Source organism: Rhinoderma darwinii, chromosome 1 (genome assembly GCF_050947455.1).
Source record: "Rhinoderma darwinii isolate aRhiDar2 chromosome 1, aRhiDar2.hap1, whole genome shotgun sequence".
NCBI lineage: Eukaryota > Metazoa > Chordata > Amphibia > Anura > Rhinodermatidae > Rhinoderma > Rhinoderma darwinii.
The window spans coordinates 451382576-451406132 of record NC_134687.1 but is presented as its reverse complement, the minus strand read 5'-3'; the positions used below and the strand labels follow the sequence as shown (position 1 = coordinate 451406132).

The 23557-nt window shown below is 43.5% G+C and overlaps 2 protein-coding genes across 2 annotated transcripts in view; both read right to left on the bottom strand.

The window, feature by feature from the left end:
• The window catches only part of LOC142657142 (immunoglobulin lambda-1 light chain-like), a 182518-nt gene extending 160426 nt beyond the window's left edge, over positions 1-22092 (bottom strand). The window contains exons 1-2 of the mRNA XM_075832194.1: positions 22017-22092; positions 21619-21934 (exon numbers count right to left, since the gene is read on the bottom strand). Of these exons, the coding sequence (XP_075688309.1) occupies positions 21619-21934; positions 22017-22059 (359 nt within the window). The 5' untranslated portion in view covers positions 22060-22092. The remainder of the gene's footprint in view (positions 1-21618; positions 21935-22016) is intronic.
• Positions 1-23557, bottom strand: part of LOC142657153 (immunoglobulin lambda-1 light chain-like) — a 542745-nt gene that overhangs the window by 163538 nt on the left and 355650 nt on the right. The gene's annotated exons all lie outside the window — the stretch shown is intronic.

Below are 23557 nucleotides of genomic sequence, written 5' to 3'. Positions count from 1 at the left end.
AGAATCTAGCTTAACAAAGTCCTTCTATGAAGGGCTATTGGGAGATATGATGATGGCCAAAAATAAATATGTGCTACAATGGGAGAGGGATTTGGGATCCACTTATACCATAGAGGATTGGTCCAGGGCCATTAAGTGGACGTTAGGGTCCACCGTGAACTCGAACCTCCTGGAAGTATATCATAAGCTGGTGTTACGATGGTATTATACCCCCCTTCAGATCTCCAAGATATACCCAGGGGCTAACGCGGAGTGCTGGAGGGGGTGTGGAGGGCTGGGGACCCTACATCATATATTTTGGGAATGTCCCATTATCGCTCCGGTGTGGGTTTCAGTGTTCAATCTGGCCTCCAGACTGTTGGAGGTTCAAGTGACACCAAATGCAGATCTAGCCCTTTTGTCTCTAAATATGGGAATAATTTCACCGGAAGATAGAGCCTTGTTTTGCCATATTTGTCTGTCGGTTAAATTATTGGTGGCCAGAAACTGGAAGTCAGTCTCGGTCCCGTCTTTGAGGGAAATTATAGAAGAAGTCTCATCCCATTGTGTATATGAAAGATTATTTGCACTTCGTCAGAATAGAATGAATAGATTCGAAGCTCAGTGGCAAAGGTGGACTGACATGTTCCCAGGTTAGGACAGACGAAGGTAAAATGGGGACTCACACGTGGATTACAAAGCAATAAGAGGAGAAGGGGTTAATAATAATGGTGGAACACATTAAAGGATATGAGAATGTTCTGAGAAAGCCTTCCCTGTTTCCCTATCCCTCCCTTTCCTCCCCACCTTCCCTTACGAGATAATGTTTTTCAGGTTGCCTACCTCAGTTGTACAGGATAATATTACTCTGTTTGGTGAACATCTTCTTGATGATATAATTTATTTGCTTCTGTACAAAAATGTTTTCTATGTTTTCTATGTTTAAAATCAATAAAAAATGTAATGTTTAAAAAAAAAAAAAAAAAAAACCCATTGAAAGTAATGGGCAGATGTTTGCCGACGTATTGGAGCCGTGTTTTCAGACATAATTCGAGGCGTAAAATGCCTCCATTACGTCTGAAAATAGGTCGTGTGAACCCAGCCTTAGAGTACATTACACTACGTGTGTAGTGTAATGTACTCTAGCAGCGTTCAAAGCTGCAAGTCTCGTAGTCCCCTAGTGGGACAAGTAAAAAAAAGTAAAAATAAGTAATAAATGTTTTTTTTTAAAAAAAGTGTAAAAATGAGTTATAAGTTCTATAAACACAAAATGCTTTTTTTAAGAGTATTATAGAAAAAAAATTAACACGTTAAAAAAGTAGACATATTTGGTATCACCGCGTTCGTAACGACCCCAACTATAAAACTATAATGTTATTTTTCCCGCACAATGAACACCCCAAAAAAAAAAATCAAATAAAAAACTATGACAGAATTGCAATTTTTTTGGTCACCACCCCTCCCAAATAAAGAATAAAAAGTGATCAAAAAGTCGCATGTACCCAAAAATAGTACCAATAAAAACTTCAATCCGTCCCGCAAAAAACAAGCCCTTACACAGCTTTTTTGACAAAAAAAATAAAAAAATAATGGCTCTCAGAATATGGTGACACAGAATTATTTTTTATAATGTGATTTTATTGTGCGAACGCTAAAAAAAGGAAAAAAACCTATATACATCTGGTATCGCTGTAAACGTATCGACTCGCAGAATAAAGTAAAAATGTCATTTATAGCGTACGATGAACGCCGTAAAAAAACAACCTAAAAAACTGTCAGAATTCCTGGTTTTTGGTCAGGATTGCAAAAAATGGAATAAAAACGGATCAAAAAAAAAAAAAAACATAAAAAAAAAAAAAAATCGCATGTACCCTAAAATAGTACCAATGAAAACTACAGATTGTCCCGCAACAAATAAGCCCTCACACGGCTCCGGTGGTGAAAAAAATAAAAAAGTTCTGGCTCTCAGAATATGGCGATGCAAAATGTGCAGTGTTCCAAAAGCGGATAAGATCGGGCGCCATTTATCAGTGCGACACTGGCCACACATCTATGAATTATTATTTATTTACCGCATTATTATACCCTCTTATTCTGCCCTGATGTACTTCGCACAGATTACATATGCCCCCACAGTATAAACTGAAATACCAGCAAAACCACAAACAACTATTTCCAAGCAAAATCTGCGCTCCAAAAGCAAAATGGCGCTCCCTCCCTTCTGAGCCCTGCAGCGTACCCAAGCAGAAGTTTGCATGCACATATATGGCATCGCCATACCCGGCAGAACCCGCTTAACGTTTTATGAGGTATTTTTCTTCTGTGGCACAAACTGGGCACAACATATTATGCACTAAAAGGGCATATCAGTGGAAAATTGCAATTTTCACTTTGAACCATTCGCTGTGCATTAACCCCTTTGCGCACTATGACTTAATAGCACGTCATGGTGCGGGGGGTTGATGTATGGAGCCGGCTCACGTGCTGAGCCCGCTCCATACGCTGCAGGTGTCAGCTGTGTATTACTAACGGACTAACGGACAGGTACAGCGATCGCTCTGTTACAGAAGCCTGTAAGAATAACAATATACTGCAATACATTAGTATTGCAGTGTATTGTACCAGCGATCCCATGATCGCTGGATCAAGTCCCCTAAGGGGATTAATAAAATGTGTAGAAGAATTAAAGTTTAGTGGTGAGAATTTTTTTTTTAACGTTAAAAAAAAACCATCTTTTCCTATTTTTCTTCTAAAGTAATGTAAAAAAAAATGAACAAAAAATTGTTATTTCTGAAAGTCTGAAAGTCTGAAAGTCTGAACTATTACAATATACCATTATTTAATTCGCACGGTGAACACCTTAAAAAAATTTAATAGTTGAAACCACCAAAATCGCTTTTGTTTTTTTGTCACCTTAGCTCTAAAAAACAAATGTAATACAACTTTTTAATCACTTTTTATGTACCAAAAAATTGTACCAATAAAAACTACAGCTCCTCCCGCAAGAAATAAGCCCTCACACCACTCTATTGATGGAAAAATAAAAAAGTTATGGCTCTTGGAAGTCGGGGAGTGAAAATCTAAAATAAAAAAGCAAAAAATGGATCATCTCTAATGAAAAAACATATGACCACATATGGGGTATTTCCATACTCTGTAGAAATTGCTTTATAAAAAATGGTTGTTTTTTTCCTCCTTTATCCCTTGTGAAAATGAGAAAATTCAACATTTTAGTGGAAAAAATGTTGATATTAATTTTTGCGCCCTAATTCTAATAAACTCTGCAAAAGACCCGTGGGGTCTAAATGCTCACTTTACCCCAAGAAAAATTCCTTGAAGGTTTTTCCAAAATAGGGTAACTTTTGGTGGGTTTCCACTGTTTTGGTCCCTCCAGTGCATTGCAAATGCGACATTGCACCGAAAACCATTCCAGCAAAATCAGAAATCCAAAAGGCGCTCCTTCCCTTCTGAGCCCTGATGTGGGTCCAAACAGCAGTTTATTACCACATATAGGGTATTGACGTAAATCGTGAGACATTTCTTTACAAATGTTGCGGTGCATTTTCTTCGTTATTCCTTGTAAATATTAAAAATTTCTATGTCGTTTCAGAAAAAAAAGTAGATTTTAATTTTTACAGACTAATTCCAATATATTTAGCGAAAAACCTGTGTGGTCAAAATGCTAACTATACCCCTATATAAATACATTAAGAGGTCTAGCTTTCTAAATGGGGTCGTTTATGGGGAGTTTCTATCGTTCTGGCAGCTCAAAGATTCTCCAAATGTACAGTGGGGCCTAAAACATTTTCAAGCAAAATATGAGTCTTGAAAGCCTCCGGGTGCTCCCTTCCTTTGGGGCGCTGCCGTGTATCCAAACAACGCATTAGGGCCACAATGTGGGTATTTTTGAAAACAGGAGAAACAGGGTGATAGATTTTGTGGTGTGTTTCTTCATTTTCATGTTCGCTTTACAAAGAAATCGGTCTTCAAACTGATACTTTTATGAAAAAAGTGAAATTCATTTTTTTTTCACCTGCTATGTATTATATTTAGCAAAAAACTGTGGGGTCAAAATACTTACTATACCCCTAGATAAATACCTTAAGGGGTCTAGTTTTCTAAATGGGGTAATTTGTGGGGGTTTCCATCATTCTGAGACCTATGAGCCTCTGAAAACCTGGCTTGGTGCAGGAAAGCAAAATGTACTTCAAAATGTATACAATTATTATTCAATTTGTAAGTCCTCTAAATTGCTGAAAATGTATTTTATTTTTTCAAAAGTGCTGCCAAAATAGAGTAAAGAGATGTAAATGTATATTTAATTTAAAAAAATGTACAGTATGTGTGTACATATGTGACATATTGCAGTTAAAAATAGGGAAAAATGGTAATTTTTACAAAATTTCTTCAATTTTTCTATTTTTTAATACATTTCCGCAAATTGTATCAGTCTACTTTTACCACTAAAATAAAGTACAACATGTGATGAATAACAATGTCAGAATTACTTGGATGTTCAAAACTTTCACAGAGTTATTCTCTGATAAAGTCAGACATACCAGATTTGACAAATCTGGTGTTAAGGATCTGCCAGGCACAGTTTCTGTATCCACGCCCATAGGTAATCAGTCTGCACCTGCTTCTATGTCTGTGAGACTGACTCCATCTTCCACCACTCAGGATGGCAGGCTTAGGAGTGGGAGAGCCTATCACAGCCTGGCCAGACGGAGCTAGCTCCCGCCCTCTGTCTATTTATACATGCCTTTCCTGTTCCTCCTTGCTTGTGATTCTTCTCTGTTGGTTTCCTGGCCCTGCTGCAGCTTCTTGAACTACTTGTCCCTGCTTCGTATTGACCCTGGCTTGCTGACTGCTCTTCTGCTCTGCGTTTGGTGCCTCGTTCACTCCTGGTTTGACTCGGCTCGTTGACTACTCTTGTTGCTCTTGGTGTTGCCGTGGGCAACTGCCCCGTTTCCCTTTGTTCTGTGTTTCCTTGTCTGTTGTCTGTCGTGCACTTATTGAGTGTAGGGACCGTCGCCCAGTTGTACCCCGTCGCCTAGGGCGGGTCGTTGCAAGTAGGCAGGGACTGAGTGGCGGGTAGATTAGGGCTCACTTGTCTGTTTCCCTATCCCTGTCATTACATCTGGCTTGGTCATTAAGGTACAAACAGGCCCGGTCATTAAGGGGTTAATTGCGGTCTCCCACTCATCCCCTTTGCGGATACGAACCAAATTGTAGGCCCCGCGTAAATCTAGTTTAGAGAACCACTTGGCTCCTGAGATCTGATTAAACAGGTCTGGCATGAGTGGAAGAGGATATTGATTAACGGTAATCTTAGTCGATACAGGGTCTTAAACCGCCATATTTTTTTTCAGCAAAGAAAACATTTGCACCAGCTGGAGAAGTAGATGGACGAATATGACCTTAACATATATAATTTTTCATGGTCTGTCTTTCTGGAGCAGAAAGATTATAAATCCACCCCTTGGGCTACTTAGCATTAGGGAGAAGTATGATAGGACAGTCGTACGGCCTATGAGGAGGTAGAGATTCACAACAGATTTCAGAAAAGACATCCTCAAAATCTTGAATACGCTCCGGCAACGATGGTGCGTTGCAAGATACGTTAGTAGTAGACAAAGATATGCAAGAATCAGAACAGTTAGAATTCCACTTAATCAAATCTGCTTTTACCCAATCAATAACTGGATTATGTTTCTGCAACCATGGAATACCCAATATTACTTCAAAGGGCAAATTTTCTAGAAAGAAAGTGATTTATTCAGTATGTAAAGTACTGACTTCCAATGTAACAGGCAGAGTAGAGAACTTGACCGACCCCTTAGCAAGAGGTGTATTATCAATAGCAGGGACTTTGACTGGGCTACTTAACTGAACAAGGGGGATAGCCAATCTTTTTGTAACCTGAAAATCTAAGAAATTAGCCGCAGAACCGCAATCTACAAAAGCTTGACCAGAAATACAAACATTATTAAACCATACATTAACAGGTAAAAGGATTTTTTTTGAAAATGTGGGAAAAACCTGACTGCCCAGATGGCATCACAGAAACCATCTAGGCTCTGAAGTTTTCCCGAACTGGACATTCTGGATGCCTGGAACAGTTCTTGAGTGTATGACCAGCATCCCCACAATAGAAACATAGTCCTTTTGCTTTTTTGAAAAAGTCTCAGTTCCTGAGAAGACATAGTGGAGCCCAACTGCGTGGGCTCTTGTGCATCAGATGAAGGGCTCTCAGCGCGGGGAAGGGGAGCGGCCATCACTGATCTTTCATTTCTGCACACACGTAGTCGTTGTGTAGGTAGTGCCTCACAGCCCCCTTCTAGGTAGTGCCACACAGCCCCCTTGTAGGTAGTGCCACACAGCCACCTTGTAGGTAGTTCCACACAGCCACCTTGTAGGTAGTGCCACACAGCCCCCTTGTAGATAAGACCTCCTTCCTGTTGATATTACCACTGGAAGTCCCTGAAGGAACGGAATGCCCCCGTGACCAGGGATACTGCTCCTGGACGGAGCACTTGATGTCTCTGTCCATATATGGACAATGACATCAGGGGCAACTCCTGAACAGGAATCCCCGTCCAGCTGTGACCGGGGATTCCGCTTCAGGAGTTGCCCCTGACGTCACTGTCCATATATGGACAGAGATATCAAGCGCTCTGTCCAGGAGCAGAATCCCCGATCACAGGGGGATTCCACTCCTTCACGAGCTACGGTGGCGCTAGTAGATAGAGCATGGAGATACCTCCCTGCTCTGCTATAGTGTTCAATAGTATTTGCGTCCTAAAAACCCAGATATTATTGAATCAGGCGTCGCTACCGCTGTAGCAGCCGCTGCGGCTGCTAGCGGTGCTGCCAAGCCATGGGGTGGGGCCCATCCCGGCGGGTGGCACGGGTGCCCTCATGCCTGGTGTCGTCACTAGCAGCCGTTATGGCTGCCACAGCGGTAGTGACGCTACTGAGAGAAGAAGCGCCCGGGCAAAAAGGCAGCTGATGAGTCATTGGTCCCGGGTGCTTCTGAAACAAGCAGGGGAATGGAGCCAGCGCAGCGCCCCTTTCCACCTGCTGGAGTGATGCGCCCTGTGCAATGGCACAGGTTGAACGCCCCTAATGCCGGCCCTGGTTGGATCTTCACGGACAGAACTTGTACGGGCTGAGTCCGATTGTCCATCTGTTGCAACAGGGCTTGCATAGTTTCCATCGTGAAAAGATATAATATAAATGAGCTTGTGAGTATGTTATGGAATTGCAAGTTGAGCAATTCTCCAAAGGCTGCTGGAAACTGCCGGGAGAAAGCTTTCAAATAAATCCACTAACCTCAAATTGGTCACATCTCCGATCGACAGAGTCTAATGCTATTCTAAGGTCTTCGCCAGAGCCGACTGCAAGGCTGGATGGTTTTTGCTGCAAAAAACCCAGGTTGTTTTATCAGAGTTCAGTGTTGGATAAGAGGTGCAATGCAGGCAAACCTCAACAGGAACCAGACAGCCAGAGGGTAAACAGAACGTCCGAAACAGTAAGCCAGTGGATATCAGGTAAAGCAGAGGTCAAAACCAGCCGGGAGCAGTTAATCAAAATCAGTAAACAAAAGGGTTATCCAAATACACGCCAAGTTCAAGTCAGTGGTAAAGGATGTAGGTAAATAGCTTGATCAAAACACATGCAGACAGGAAATTCACAAGCAAAGTACAGGTGGAGGAAGCCAGGTATAAATACTAACCCTACACCTGATAGGCAGAAGGGCAGAGAAAAGAGATAGGCTCAAAGTAAAACTAAAAACACCAAAAAGTTATTCCTACATGCTGCAATAAGACTAAATCAAACGTATCGTAGAAAGATACAAAAATATTTTATTGAAGACAAACAACACCGTTGATCAAGACACTTTAAAAATTAACACCCATAAAAACAATGTACAATCAGTACAAGGAAATAGACAGTGTTGAATATAAGGCAGGGCAAACAATGGTGGAACTATGCATACTATATCATTAAATATGAAGTATGTACCATGGGTATGAATATACTTATATATATATATATATATTACACAACCTATTACCTAGAGTATGACCACAAAACATGTATGGTAACATAGGGAAACCATTAGATCCTCATCACACGCATTACCAGAACCCACCATGAGCCATTCCACTGCCACAACACTGTCAAAACACCCCAACGCGCGTTTCGCAGCTGGCTTCGTCAGGGGGTGCTGAAAAAGTGTGACCGGAGGATTTAAATAGGAGGTGCACAGCTGGAAGTGTACCTCACTTACTTGTCCATATGATGTTCAGCTGGCGCATGCACGAGGAGAGGCGGCACCTCAATCACGCAGTCCACGGCGTCCGGAAGGGAGCAGTGCGCAGCTGCACAGAGCTCAAGTCCATGTTGCGCCGTGGACTACGTCATGAACGGCCCCCCGCCCTGCGCATGCGCACAACACCCACGGACCACCGCATCCATCTTGAAAAGGGGCAAGGCCGTCGCAGTTGCCCATATCCAACGATAGAAAGCGGTACATATACAGGAGCACCATTTAAAACTAGAGGAATGCTATAACAATACAGCAAAGTGTTGTGGATGAGAACCTACTCAAGCATTGAGAATATATATATATATAATAACCCAGTAATTAATTTTGACAGGTAAAGCTGTGGCAATACCCGATCAAACACAAATTTTTGCAAAAAGAGTATGCAGAGGGGGAACCTATGCATACCCTTGGGAACTTCACAATGCAATCGTTTTATCGTTTCAATAATGCTTTGGTATACTCAGTATTCCAAAGCATTATTGCCTGTTGCTAACAAACTGACATGAAACCTATTGGGCCATTCTGAAGGCACACAGCCATGGCGGCCTGGCGGTCTTTGTTAGGCTTCCGGCTGCTGTAGGGGGTCTTTATTAGACTTCCCGCAAAAAGGAAGTACAGTAACGTCCTTATTCAGGAAAGGGGTTAAGTACCATTTAAAATAATTACAGTTACTTCACAGGAACTCACATTAAAGGGGTTTTCCACTACCGGACAACTGATGACCTATCCACCAGATAGGTCATCAGCATATGATAGGTGCGTGTCCGACACAGGACCCCGCACCGATCAGCTGCTCTGGCTGCCTCCAGGCACCAGATGTCCATGCAGAAAGCAGATGGCTCTGGTCACGGAGTAGCAGCCGAGCTGCAGTACTGCAGCACTGCTCCTATTCAAGTGAACAGAAGCAGAGCTACAGTTCTGCAGCACAGCCGCTATGCAATGTACGGAGCCATCTGCTTATGGCTCAGTAAACTACATAGTGTGCAATGACATCCGGTGCCCGCAGGTAGCCGTAGCAGCTGATCTATGCGGGGTCCGTATCTTGGACACGCATCAATCATATACTGATGACCTATCCGTTGGATAGGTCATCAGTTGTCCGGTAGTGGAAAACCCCTTTTAACAGGTTTTCACTTGCCAATACAGCTCCATGTGAGCTGTACTTTTTATAAATTTTATTAAGCATTAGGCTTTAGAACAGCTGCTTCATTCTATAAACAAGCTGCTCCCTCTTGTGTACGTCTGTAATGGATCACAGATTATGTATTAGTTATATATGAAATGCACTCACTGTGATCTGTTTGAGCCAGTACCACCATAGAGAAGACAATAATAACCCCCATCATCATCAGGCTGCACTCTGGTAATGGTCAGAACAGCTGATCCCCCTGATAAAGAACCAGTAAATCGATCTGATATTGGCTGATAGTTTTGGTTGCTTGTACCAGAACTCCCAACTAGACGCTTAGGAACACTTCCGGATGTTTGGTAGTACCAAGATGGGTAGTTATCCCCAGCTACAGAGCCACTATTCTTTGCACAAGTCAGACGGATTGTCTGACCAGAAGACACTGACTTTGAGCTCTCTTGAATCACAGTAAACTGAGCCATAACATCTGCAACAAGAATATCAGAAGGTTACAAATAAAGAGGATTATATTAGTCATAAAAGAATAGACTCTGCAGATGTTTAAATCTTACGTGAAAATGAAGAAATTAGAGTGATCAGTAGAATAGTCCCAGACATGGTGCAGGAGGACAAGGCTTTAGTGTGTATACCACCCAATCTATTAAATACCACACGTTCTACTTATAAGCGTTCCTCTAATACAGGAGGAGTTCATGTATGCAAATCACCTCATTTTATACCTGTTTAAGAGTTGCATAGATCAAAATGTATAAGACCCTCAGAATTTGTAGCAAAAAAGTAACAGCTTTCATGTGTGTGACAAACAGTTGCAATATAATGTATATATTTATATTTGTATATACTGTATTTGTGAGAACTCCAAAGAGAAGTTGACAAAAAAGTAGACAAGTATAATCTACAAATACAGGAATAATCACATCATTTTAATGTCTACTTAAAAGGTAAGTAAACTTTCAGAAAACCTCTGACATGTCATAGTAACCAGTCATAAGTTTTGATCGATGCAGGTCCGAGCACTGAGACACTCACCAATCGCTAAAATGAAGAAAAGCCGTTCAGAAACCAAGCAGCTCAGCGCTTCTGCAGCTTCGTTTTAGCGATTGGTACATTCAACTTTGATCACTTTTTATGAAATCTTTTTTGAGAGCGAAGGTGACTAAAAAAACTGCAATTTTGGCTTAATTTTTTAAACCGTGTCGAGTTAAATAATGTTACATTGTAATAGTTCAGACTTTTCCGGATGCAGCGATACTAATTTTGTCTTTTTTTACTTTTTACATTACCGTAGAGGAAAAATTAGAAAGTTTTTTTTATAACCTTTAAATAGTTTTTTTTCCAAAACTTTAGCAAACTTCTTTTTTTTTAAACATTTGATTAGCCCCCCTCCCCCTATGAGATTTGAATTAGCGATCGTAAAATGTATGTATTACAGTATATTGCCATTTGTACATGCCTCTGTTAAGCCCGGCCTGAGGGCTTAACAGAGGAAGAGTGAAGGCAGACATAGGGGCCTTCATTGGGCCCCTGGGCTGGCACGACAACCATTGCCACCCTGTGATCTCATTGCAGGGAAGGTGGGCGATGAACTGTCGGAGAGCGGCTGCCCCCTCTTTTTAATATAGCGGTTATTCACAGACTGCAGTAAACACTTATCGGATTTCTTTTGACCAGTGCGGACCCCTGCAGCATCAATGCAGGCAGGAGAGTGACATCTGAGCCAAGCCCCGCCTTGCTCTACGAACTTAGAGTTCCACCTCACTAAACTGAGGGCAGAAATGGGCCCCAGGGGGCAGAATATGAATAAATATACGGGAAGGTGCCCATCGGCCATAGAAATGAATTGGTCCGTAATTACGGATAAAACCCTCGGTCGTGTGCATGGAGCCTTATACCTTTTTGTAACCCCCCTCTGCACCTTTTTTGGGTGCTTCTCGTCTTACCAGTGGAGGGAATTTTACTTGGATAGTGTTGCCCTGGTACAATGTGTGTGGCCTTACATCAAAAAGTACTGTCTCCCCCCTTCCTGGTGGTCAAATATTAGGACTTTGATCAGATCCTGGAATTACAGAAATCTGCACCTCTGGCTTGCACGTCAATGTAGCATGTATGCTTTATACAGTGCCATCTGTATGATGTGCACGGGCAGTTTTTTGTACCACACCCTTGATTTCTGCATGGTGCTTTATGGCTTCATCATTCATCACTTGATGAACCTTGGCTTCATCATTCATCACATGTACCTTTTTTAGTCTAGGAGGCAGTATAAACAAAACTATTATTTGCATAAACTAAATTGGGGTTTTGGGATATAAATTTTTTGGCATACAAATTAGTTTGGGTCACCATTACAGCAATCAAATCATCAGAACAAAATAATTTAAAAAAAAATTCTACTTTCTGAGCCCTGCCATATTGAAATGTATACCTGAGTTTCCAGTAAACTTAGGGATTTGGGGTCCAAAATTGTCATGGGTTATCCAAATAGGGTCAGGGGCTGCTTCGGTGGCAGTTTTAGGACACCTTCTTGGGGGTTCTTTTGAGTCACTAGCAAACGAAGAGGATGACAGGAGGACATGAGTGTCATTCATGCTAGATGACTCAGGATCAGTTGCCCAAAAAGGCATACACCTCCTCGTCAGAGAAAGTTTTTGGGCCATATTACCAACTTGCGTAAAAATTCTTTACTAAAAAAACTACAGGTATTCAAATTGTACAAAAAAATTCTGGTTTGCAATTTGCAATAAAAAATTACTATCGTACAAATTCTGTCCTAAAAAAATTACTAGCATAGAAATTGTACAAAAGAATTACTGCCGTACAAATTCTATAATAAAGGCTGGATTCACACGAGCGTGGCGTTTTTGCGCACACAAAAAACGCGGCATTTTGCCTGCGCAAAAGGCACTTAACAGCTCCGTGTGGCAGCATCATATGATGCGCAGTTGCGTGCTTTTCGCGCAGCCACCATCATTATGACACTCCATTTGGATGTTTGTAAACAGAAAAGCACGTGGTGCTTTTCTGTTTTCATTCATCCTTTTGACAGCTGTTGCGCAAATCACGCTGTTCGCACGGAAGTGCTTCCGTGTGACATACAAGGTTTTCACGCACCCATTGACTTCAATGGGTGCGTGATGCGCAAAAAACTCTCAGAGAACGGACATGTCGTGACTTTTACGCAGTGGACCAACGCTACATAAAAATCACGCACATGTCTGCACGGCCCCATAGACTAATATAGGTCCGGGCGACGCGTTGCACGGATGTATATCCCGTTCGTCTGAATAAGCCCTAAATACTACGGAGGTGTTCATAGGGAGATGATGGGGGTGATGACAGGAAAAATTGATGCCGTACATTTATGCACTAAAAAGAAATAACTAGCGTACAATTTATATTCTAAAAATTACGGGGACAATCACAGGGGACAAATTCGTGGGCATGGTTTGCGTATCAGAGGAAGCATGCATAGTTCAAATTTTCATTCAAGCCTTCTGGAGCCACTGATCTCATTCTATGAATCCATCGACTTTCAACCTGTAACAGGTCCCTGTCCCAGTTACCCCCTCTTAGATTAGGCTCAATATGTTGGATTCCCTGGAATTGCAGAATGTAAATTTGAACTATGCCTGCTTCCTCTGATACGCAAACCATGCCCATGACTACAACCATTATTGTAATGATTCACGAAGGCTCAAGAGAGGGATATGTGTAAGGATGGAGATATATATGTCTTTTTGATGGTGCAATCACACTCCCATAATAGAATATGTATTTTACCTTCCTTAAATGTACTATGTGGACTGGAGTTGTTCACCCAGAATATGCAAAAACAATAATAATTTGAAAACCATGTTTGAATAATAGATCTAGTGTCCCTTCTAGTGTCCTATTCTTTCAATGTAGGACATTACCGCAATGTATGGCTAAAATAATGGAGCTCTTCGAATATGCCCTAATGAGCACAATGATTAATGTTCACGCACACTTTGAAATAAGGAAGCATTTAGCCAACAGGGATATAGCTGAAGAAATCCCTGTATAGACACAGATAATCCGGCCCACTGGGGAGGGAGCAAGCACACAATGTCAATGCGAGACTGATGACGTATCAGTGCTCGCAACTGATTCGATGTCCACCGACCGAGCCCCCAGAAGAGGCGGAGCTACCTGACATATAAAAGGAGCGTGCTTAGAAGCGCGCGCTGCCACTGCCATATGATATGTTATGCTGCTATGCTCAATATCTCCCTGATGAACTAGTATGTAACTAACCAGAAAGAGAAGAAAAGTCACGACCAAGTATTTGCAAAATTACAAACAATCTTTATTTCAGTCAAAAATACACAGAAAAAACACATTACAACTATACACAGTAAAAAGAATGAACCCTCATAAAGAGATGGAATTCGAACATGAAAGCAGCCTGGTCCCCCAGATGTTAAAATGGTCACAAGATCCCACAAAGAGCATAAATCAATATTTTTAGGCAGGTGCTAAGCATAGTACATTTGCACAGATAGATACCTAATAAAATACATGCAAAGTGCAGTCATAGGCAAACTAATGAGCAGTATTTCAAAAAGAAAAAAACAAAAAATGAGCAGTATACCTACACCAACGTAGTGGAAAATGAGCAGGAGATCAGGACCGGGAGGGGAGACCGCTGCCACACCCGACGCGCGTTTCGTTGGTGCTTCGTCAGGGGTGATTAGTATGTAACTAGGGAAACGCGTAGGAGCTGGAGATTCAGTTAGGGAAACTATCACAATATTAGGGATAGGTTCACGAGACAACAGGGTCGTTCTTTTCAGAACGGGTGTCCGGTGTGTAGTCAACAGTGAGGCTTAAGGGACAGACAGAATGCCATTGTGCAAGCTCATATGATCCAAGCCTACACTGCTGTATATTCAAGGAACTATAACTCTGTATTCATCACTGTGAATATATATTGATGTGTATGTCCAATAATACAACAGTATAAATAATACTATATTGATATTCCATTTTATATGGGTTTTATTAAAAGCTAAGTTTTAGATACTAATCCTTCCTCTACTAACAATGCCCTGCTAATCAGCACCGTCGTTCAGCCGCAGCCTGCATTGACACAGGACAGCGTGGGAACGGGATCAAGGTGAGTATGTAAAGTTTTTATTTCCACTTATGGTGTGAGTGGCATTATCTACAGGGGAGGCGATATGTGTGGCACAATCTACAGGTGGCGCTATATGTGTGGCACAATCTACAGGGGAGGCTATATGTGGGTGACTATGTGGGACACTATCTACAGGGGGTGCTATATGTGGGGCACTATATAAAAGGGGCACTATATGTGGGGATCTATCCACAGGGGGGGCTATATGTAGGGCACTATCTACATGGAGCACTGTGTGTGTGTGGGATACAGTGCATGGTGCTATTATAATTAGATGTGCAGTGTATGGCGCTATTATATTTAGGGATGTGGTGTGTAGCATGAGAATTTTATCTTTGTTTATAGGGGCAGAAATGTTTGAAAAGTGAGAAGCTGAAGACACCTGAGTGGCAAACTGCAGAAATGGGCTGTGGCCGGGAGAAGTAGTCATAGAGGTCTGGACCGGATGGAGAAGAAAAGAAAAAATGAACAACTAGAACCTGAGATAGTCACCGGTGAGTCACTTAATGTAAATGTTTATTCTGCCTCTAATCGTTACAGTAGTCACTTTATGATCTGCAGTGAGATGATAGGTGGTATATATTTTTTTGTAAAACAGCAACTCCCAGCATATCTTTACCATTGTTCGGGCCATGCTGGGAGCTGTAGTTTTATGCCGCACAAACCTATCCGGCAGGGGTTTCGCTAAATTGAGCATTGCATTGTACTGGCATGCGCGATGAGAATTGTGCTGGTGTTGTATTTATGGACTGAGCTTGGTTCTGGTGTTGTATTTATGGACTGAGCTTTGTTCTGGTGTTGTATTTATGGACTGAGCTTGGTTCTGGTGTTATATTTATGGACTGAGCTTGGTTCTGGTGTTGTATTTATGGACTGAGCTTGGTTCTGGTGTTGTATTAATGGACTGAGCTTGGTTCTGGTGTTGTATTTATGTACTGAGCTTGATTCTGATGCTGTATTTATGTACGGAGCTTAGTTCTGATGCTGTATTTATGTATGGAGCTCAGTTCTGATGCTGTAATTATATAGGATATATTTATAATAGCAAAATTGCAGGGCAGATGTAATTGTTGCAATTCATTGTATATTTAATGGGAACCGGTCTGTAAAGGATCTGCCAGACACAGCTTCTGTGTCGACGCCCGTGGTTAATCAGTCTGCATCTGTGCCTAGGTCTGATAGAGTGACTCCATCTGCCACCACTCAGGCTAGGAGGCTGAGGAGTGGGAGAACCTATCACAGCCTGGCCAGACGGTTCTAGCTCCCGCCCTCGAACTATTTATACCTTCAGTTGTTGCTTGTCCTTTGCCTGTGATTTTCCTATTTTTCCTGGCTCTGCTGCTCCTGCTATTATTATTAACCTTGCTTCATTTTGACCCTGGCTTTACTGACTACGCTCCTGCTCTGAATTTGGTACCTCGTACACTCCTGGTTTGACTCGGCTCATTCACTACTGCTGTTGCTCGCGGTGTTGCCGTGGGCAACTGCCCCATTTCCCTTAGTTTCTGTGTACCCTTGTCTGTTTGTGTGTCATGCACATATTGAGCGTAGGGACCGTCGCCCAATTGTACGCCGTCGCCTAGGACGGGCCGTGCAAGTAGGTAGGGACTGAGTGGCGGGTAGATTAGGGCTCACCTGTCTGTCTCCCTACCCAGTCATTACAAAATCACAGGCCCATATACCTTTTCTACCCTGGTCCCTGACACAACTATGGACCCCCTTGAGACCCTGGCTCAGCAAATGCAGGGTCTCTCCCTACAGGTCCAAGCCCTGGCTCAGAGGGGCAACCAGCATGATGCCACCCTGGTAGTGCCCCCCACCTCACCTCTTGAACCCCACCTCAAGTTGCCTGACCGGTTCTCAGGGGACCGGAAGACTTTTTTCTCCATTTGGGAGAGTTGTAGGCTCTATTTCCGTCTAAGGCCCCACTCCTCAGGTTTTGAGAGCCAGCGAGTTGGTATAATTATGTCCCGATGTCCCGGCTCCAGGACGGGCACCAAGAATGGGCCTTCTCCTTGGCTCCTGACGCCCCTGAACTTTCCTCCATTGATCTTTTTTTTTCTGCTCTCGGGCTCATATATGACGAGACTGACAAGACTGCCTTTGCCGAGAGTCAGCTGGTGACCTTACGCAGGGTAAGAGACCCGTTGAGGAGTACTGTTCTGACTTTAGGAAGTGGTGTGTAGCTTCTCGGTGGAATGACACTGCCTTGAGGTGCCAGTTTAGATTGGGTCTATCGAACGCCCTGAAAGACCGGTTAGTTAGCTATCCCTCTTCTGACTCTCTAGATCAGGTTATGGCTTTAGCGGTACGTCTTGACCGACGTCTCAGGGAACGACGACTTGAACGTTTTTGTGCTTTCTCCTCTGGCTCCCCCATGATGGCTCCCGAGGTTCCGTTTCTTCGTTCTTCCACGGAAAACTCGGATGAACCAATGCAACTCGGGGCCTCCGTGTCTCCCCAACAACGTAGAGAGCTCCGCAGGAAGAATGGTCTCTGCTTCTACTGTGGGGATGACAAGCATCAAGTGAACAACTGTCCTAGGCGTAAGAATAAGCAGCCGGAAGAACTTCCGCGCCTAAGTGATCATCGGGGAGGTCACTTGGGTGCACAGGTATTTCCCCTAAATATGAAACCTAATAAGATCCCTTGCTTCCCTTTCAGGTCTCTTTTGAGGGTAGGTCTGCTACCGGCAGTGCCTTCGTGGATTCAGGGTCTTCTGCTAATATTATGTCTGTGGAATTTGCTATGTCTCTAGCTATGCCATTGATTGATTTGCCTAAACCTGTCCCGGTAGTGGGTATCGACTTCACTCCACTTGCTAATGGTTATTTTACGCAGCATACCCCTGTATTTGAACTCATGGTTGGCTCCATTCATTTCGAGCAGTGCTTTGTACTGGTGATGCAGGGATTATCGTCCGATTTGGTTTTAGGCCTTCCTTGGTTGCAGATGCATAATCCCACATTTAACTGGAATACTGGGGATCTTACCAAATGGGGTAATGAATGCATGGCGTCATGTTTTTCTGTTAATTTTATTTCTCTCCCTGAGGAGGTGAACACTCTACCTGAGTTTATTCAGGACTTTGCTGATGTTTTTTCTAAAAAGGCCTACGAAGAGTTACCTCCTCATAGACAATACGATTGCGCAATCGATTTGGTACCAGGAGCTAAGCTCCCTAAGGGTAGGATATTTAATCTCTCTTGTCCCGAACGTGAAGCCATGAGAGAATATATCCAGGAAAGCCTGGCCAAGGGTTACATTCGCCCCTCTACTTCTCCGGTAGGTGCTGGCTTCTTCTTCGTAGGGAAGAAGTATGGTGGTCTTAGGCCTTGCATCGATTACCAAAACTTGAATAAGGTCACTGTAAGGAACCAGTATCCCCTTCCTTTGATTCATGATCTCTTCAATCAGGTTCAGGGGGCCCAATGGTTCTCTAAGTTTGATCTTCGGTGGGCTTATAACTTTATCCGCATCAGAGAGGGGGATGAGTGGAAGACTGCGTTTAACACACCCGAAGGTCATTTCGAATACCTCGTCATGCCCTTTGGGTTGTGTAATGCTCCCGCGGTCTTCCAGAATTTCATAAATGAGATTTTAAGTGACTACCTGGGGGTATTTCTTGTAGTGTACCTTGATGACATACTTGTGTTTTCCAAGGACTGGTCCTCCCACATTGAGCATGTCAGGAAGGTTCTCCAGGCCCTTCGGGAAAACAAACTGTTTGCTAAAACCGAAAAATGTGTGTTTGGGGTGCAGGAGATACCATTTTTGGGTCAAATCCTCACTCCTCATGAATTCCGCATGAACCCTGCCAAGGTTCACGCTGTGGCTGAATGGGTCCAACCTGCCTCCCTGAAGGCGTTACAGTGCTTCCTGGGGTTTGCTAATTATTACAGGAGATTTATTGCTAACTTCTCGGTGATCGTTAAGCCTCTTACGGACCTTACTCGCATGGGTGCTGATCTACTCCACTGGCCTCCGGAGGCGGTTCAGGCTTTTGAGGTCCTTAAGAAGTGCTTTATCTCGGCCCCAGTGCTGATTCAGCCTAACCAATTGGAGTCATTCATCGTGGAGGTTGACGCCTCCGAGGTGGGAGTGGGTGCTGTCTTGTCCCAGGGTACCAGGTCCCTCACCCATCTCCGTCCCTGTGCCTACTTCTCCAGGAAGTTCTCGCCCACTGAGAGTAACTATGACATTGGCAACCGCGAACTCTTAGCCATTAAATGGGCATTTGAAGAGTGGCGCCACTTCTTGGAGGGGGCTAGGCACCAGAATCTGGTTTTCCTAGAATCTGCCCGGAGGCTAAACCCGATACAAGCTCGATGGGCGTTATTTTTTACCAGATTCAATTTTTTGGTTACCTATGGGGCTGGGTCTAAAAATATTAAGGCTGATGCACTGTTGCGTAGCTTCATGGCCAGCCCTCCTTCGGAGGAAGATCCTGCTTGTATTTTGCCTCCAGGTATAATCATTTCCTCTATATATTCTGATTTAGTCTCTGAAATTGCTGCTGATCAACGTTCAGCTCCCGGGAACCTTCCTGAGAACAAGCTGTTTGTTCCCCTGCAATTCCGGCTAAGGGTCCTTAGGGAAAATCATGACTCCGCACTATCTGGTCATCCAGGCATCCTGGGTACCAAGCACCTCATTGCCAGAAACTATTGGTGGCCTGGGTTGCCTAAGTCAGTGACATGAGGTCAGATGACACACGTCAGGGGATTGGTCCACTCCCGTACTGCACCCTCCCAGCATGTAGGGGGCGCCACTGGGCTCTAACTTTACTCTGTGCTCTGCTGTTACACATATGGAGTAAATAACAGCCGAGAAGCAGAGGAGGAAACTCCGCCCACAGCCCGTCCTGACCTGTGATCCTGTCAGCAAGGAGACATGGTGAGTGTCTGTGCGTATATGTGTGTGTAGTGTGTATACAGTGTGCGTCTCTGTGTTTGTATGTGTATATGTTACAGTGTGTGTGTGTGTGTGTGTGTGTGTGTATGTGTGTGTGTGTGTGTGTGTGTGTGTCTGCATGTGTTTGTCTCTTACATCTACTACATTATCTGTACTCAGAGAGTTATCACTGTGTTATCTGTGGTGTTACATAGGTCTACAGGCAACATCTACCACATCATCTGTAATCAGAGAGTTATCACTGTGTGTTATCGGTGGTGTTACATAGGACTGCAGGTAACATCTACTACATTACCTGTACTTAGAGAGTTATCACTGTGTGTTATCTGTGGTGTTACATAGGACTGCAGGTGACATAACTACATTATCTGTACTCAGAGAGTTATCACTGTGTTATCTGTGGTGTTACATAGGACTGCAGGTGACATAACTATATTATCTGTACTCAGAACATTATCAATGTGTTATCTGTGGCGTTACATAGGACTGCAGGTAACATCTACATTATCTGTGGGGTTTTAAAATAGGACTGCAGGTAACACTACTACATTATCTGTACTCAGTTATTACTGTGTGTTATCTGTGGTGTTACATAGGACTGCACGTGAAATCGACAACAATATATGTACTCAGAGAGTTATCACTGTGTTTTCTGTGTTGTTACATAGGACTGCAGGTAACATCTACTATATTATCTGTGCTGTGTACATATGTGCCTGTGTGCGTATGTATGGGTCTGTTTGTGAATGTGTCTTTGTGCTTGTATATATGTGTCTTTTATATATTTGTATATTTCCCTGTCTGTGTATTTATCTGCCGGTCTGTGTGTGTGTATATGTGTCTGTACGTCTATATATTTACCTGTATGTATGTATTCCAGATTTGTGTATGTATATTTGCCTGTATGTCTAAATATCTGTCTTTATGTATGTACAGTATATACAGTATGTTCCAGCGTGTCCATATATGTGGTTAATTTTTGGTTTGTGTAGGGGGCGGCAATAGAGAGGCCCGCACAGGGCGCCATCCAAGCTAAGGCCGGCCCAGGCTGTGACCACCCTAGTCAGAAGGAACTCCGCCTCTGCCTGGGCCGCATGACCTCCTCGGCTCCTCCGGTAAGTCAAACTAGGCAGAGCGGAGAGTGGTAGCGGTAGGCTACCACTCCCCGCTCTGTTCACAGTGTGCCGCTAAGTACGAGGGGGGTGTGACGCTATTTAAAAGGGGGGGTGTGGCACAATTTACAAGGGGGAAGTGTGGCGCTATTTAAAAAAGGGCCGCGGGCTGTGTGTGGCACTATCTACAAGGGGGGGAGTGTGCCACTATCTACTAGGGCAGAAGCGGGCTGTGTGTGGCAATATCTACAAGGGGGGCTGTGTGGCGCTGTCTACAAGAGAGGGGCTGTGTGGGGCTTTATCTACAAGGGGAGCTGTGTGTGGTGCTATCTACAGGGGGCTGTGTGTAGCCTCTTTAATTTATTTTCTTTTAATTTATTTTTATGTTAATTACATTATATAACTATATCGCTTGTAAAATGTAGAAATGCTTTTATACTCGAGTTACATTAAGAAAATTGATTGGTAGAGAAAGCAAACATGGCGAGGGGGAAGGAGATGTCGGGAAATAGGTTGGGGGGGCGCCAATCTGAATCTTTGCCCCGGGTGCAGGAGAACCTAGCTACGCCTCTGATATAGGGCAGTGAAGTGGTGCATAATAACATCCCCGGTGGGCTAGTGTACAGAACAGTTTAATTATGACATCCCTGGTGGATCTTTTCCACTTTGGCTAAGAAGGAGGGTCCTGAACCGGGACCTCACACCTACTAACTCAGAATTCCCTGAAAGAATATTTGAAAGTGGGTTTTCTAACCAGACAACCCCTTTAATAAAGGTAATCTTTCAGCAATTATAATAATAATAAGCAGCCACCCTTCAGTGTAATTTAACCTGCCATTGAAGCCATTAAAGTGGCCTTTCTAGTGATATGTTGAGAGGTATGTTAACAGTAGAAGTTCATGGTGTGACTTGAGTTTATGCTGCATGACTAATTTGTACTACTTCTCTATAATGTGTAACCACTGTGCATAATCCACCAGAATATAGAGTGCAGTAATACTCCCCGTCATCTTCAGACTGTACATTACTTATTGATAAGACGGCCGATCCACCAGATATTGATCCTGTGAATCGAGTTGATGCTCCAGGTGGTTTAACATTATGGTTACTGCTCCCATCACTACTCACTATAAGTTTAGGAACGCTCCCCATACTCTGATATATCCAGGTTGGGTGATTGCCTGGAGCTACAGAACCTCCACTTTGACTACAAGTCAGACGAATGCTCTTTCCAGGAGTCACTGATGTTGTGTCATCCTGAATCACCGTGAACTGAGCCGCACAATCTGAAAAGAAAGTAAAGCGTGTTATAGAAACAGAAGTAGCAGTTCCTGGGGAAAGCTGATGAAACTAATGTAAATATCTTACAGGAACAATAAGAAGCAATCAGGAGAAGAACTGTCCAAGACATGATGCACAGAGATTAAGATTTGAAGCAAACTGCAATAGAAGCTTGGCCACTGATCTTCAGATGCTACTAAAATATCAATAGGAAAGGGGTGTGTTGGCTTATGCAAACACCTAGATAAGGAGGAAAATGAATATGGTCCTCTGTACCCTTTTATATTGCACTTCTGTATGAACATTGTGCTATATACTCTGTTTGACAATTGTGTTTGTTAAAGAATGCTGTAGTGAAATGTCAATTAGAGTAAATTCTAAAAAAGCATGAGATTAAAGCTGGACCAAACCAGATCACCATGATGATGATAAAATTGACCTTAGTGATAGTGTCTCTAGCATTTGCAGTTGGGTTCTTTACTTCCTCACAGTGCTATATGCACAGACAGTTAATGATAGCATACTGACGGCTCCTGCCGGGCAAAGAGGGCACAGAACAATCCATATGTTCAACTAATATAGACCTATGTAGGAACTGGAAGCTACATAAAGCAGTCAGGAATAGACTGCTAACATGTAGCTTCACAAGTAAAACATGTACTGTGGGATTGTATAAAAAGTAAGTACCACGGGTAAGGGCATTTCTGTAAACACTGCGAGGGTAGGAGAACAAGACACTAAACTTTTCATAATTGGGGAAAGAGGAGAACAAGATATTGCAGTGATAACTGGGGGGGGGAGGCAGTTCTGTGACCACTGGGAGGATGGGGGGAGGACAAGGCAGTGCTGTGACCAGTAGAAGGAAAGGGGGAGGACAAGGCAGTGCTGTGACCACTGGGAGGATAGGGGGAGGACAAGGCAGTGCTGTGACCACTGGAAGGAAAGGGGGAGGACAAGGCAGTGTTGTGACCACTGGGAGGATAGGGGGAGGACAAGGCAGTGTTGTGACCACTGGAAGGAAAGGGGGGAGGACAAGGCAGTGCTGTGACCACTGGAAGGAAAGGGGGGAGGACAAGGCAGTGCTGTGACCACTACATAAACAATCTCTGACACAAGAAGGGGAAGTTACATGTGAGCTACTTAGAAGGGGCACTCACGTAATAACAGAGACTTCAGGGCTAAGGGAACAGGTGGAGGTGAGTATTTAATACAGCGGTGGCTGGTACTTAGGGGACAGTGTAGCTAAAACTGGGGTGAAGGTTTAGTTGGCCATAGAAGGACTGTGACTTACATGATAAGAGGAATTCTGGCAATGTGGGGGGTCATTGTTTGCATTGAGTGGGCGTTATAAACGCTATAGGGCTATGGTACCATTGAGAGGACACTGGGAAGGGCACTTGGAGTGCTTTTTAAAAGGCACTGTGTCACGGCGCAGGGTGTGGACCCACTGGGCCATACCGCGTAGCGGGGATGCAGCTGGCCAACAAAGTACAAAACAATGTCTATAGTCCAGAACGGGTACCTGAGGCAATGTAGACAGTAGCGGAAGGCACGACTTGACTTTCACAGCAGGTGGCACCGTGGATGCAGCGGAAGACACGACTTGACTTTCACAGTAGATTCGATAG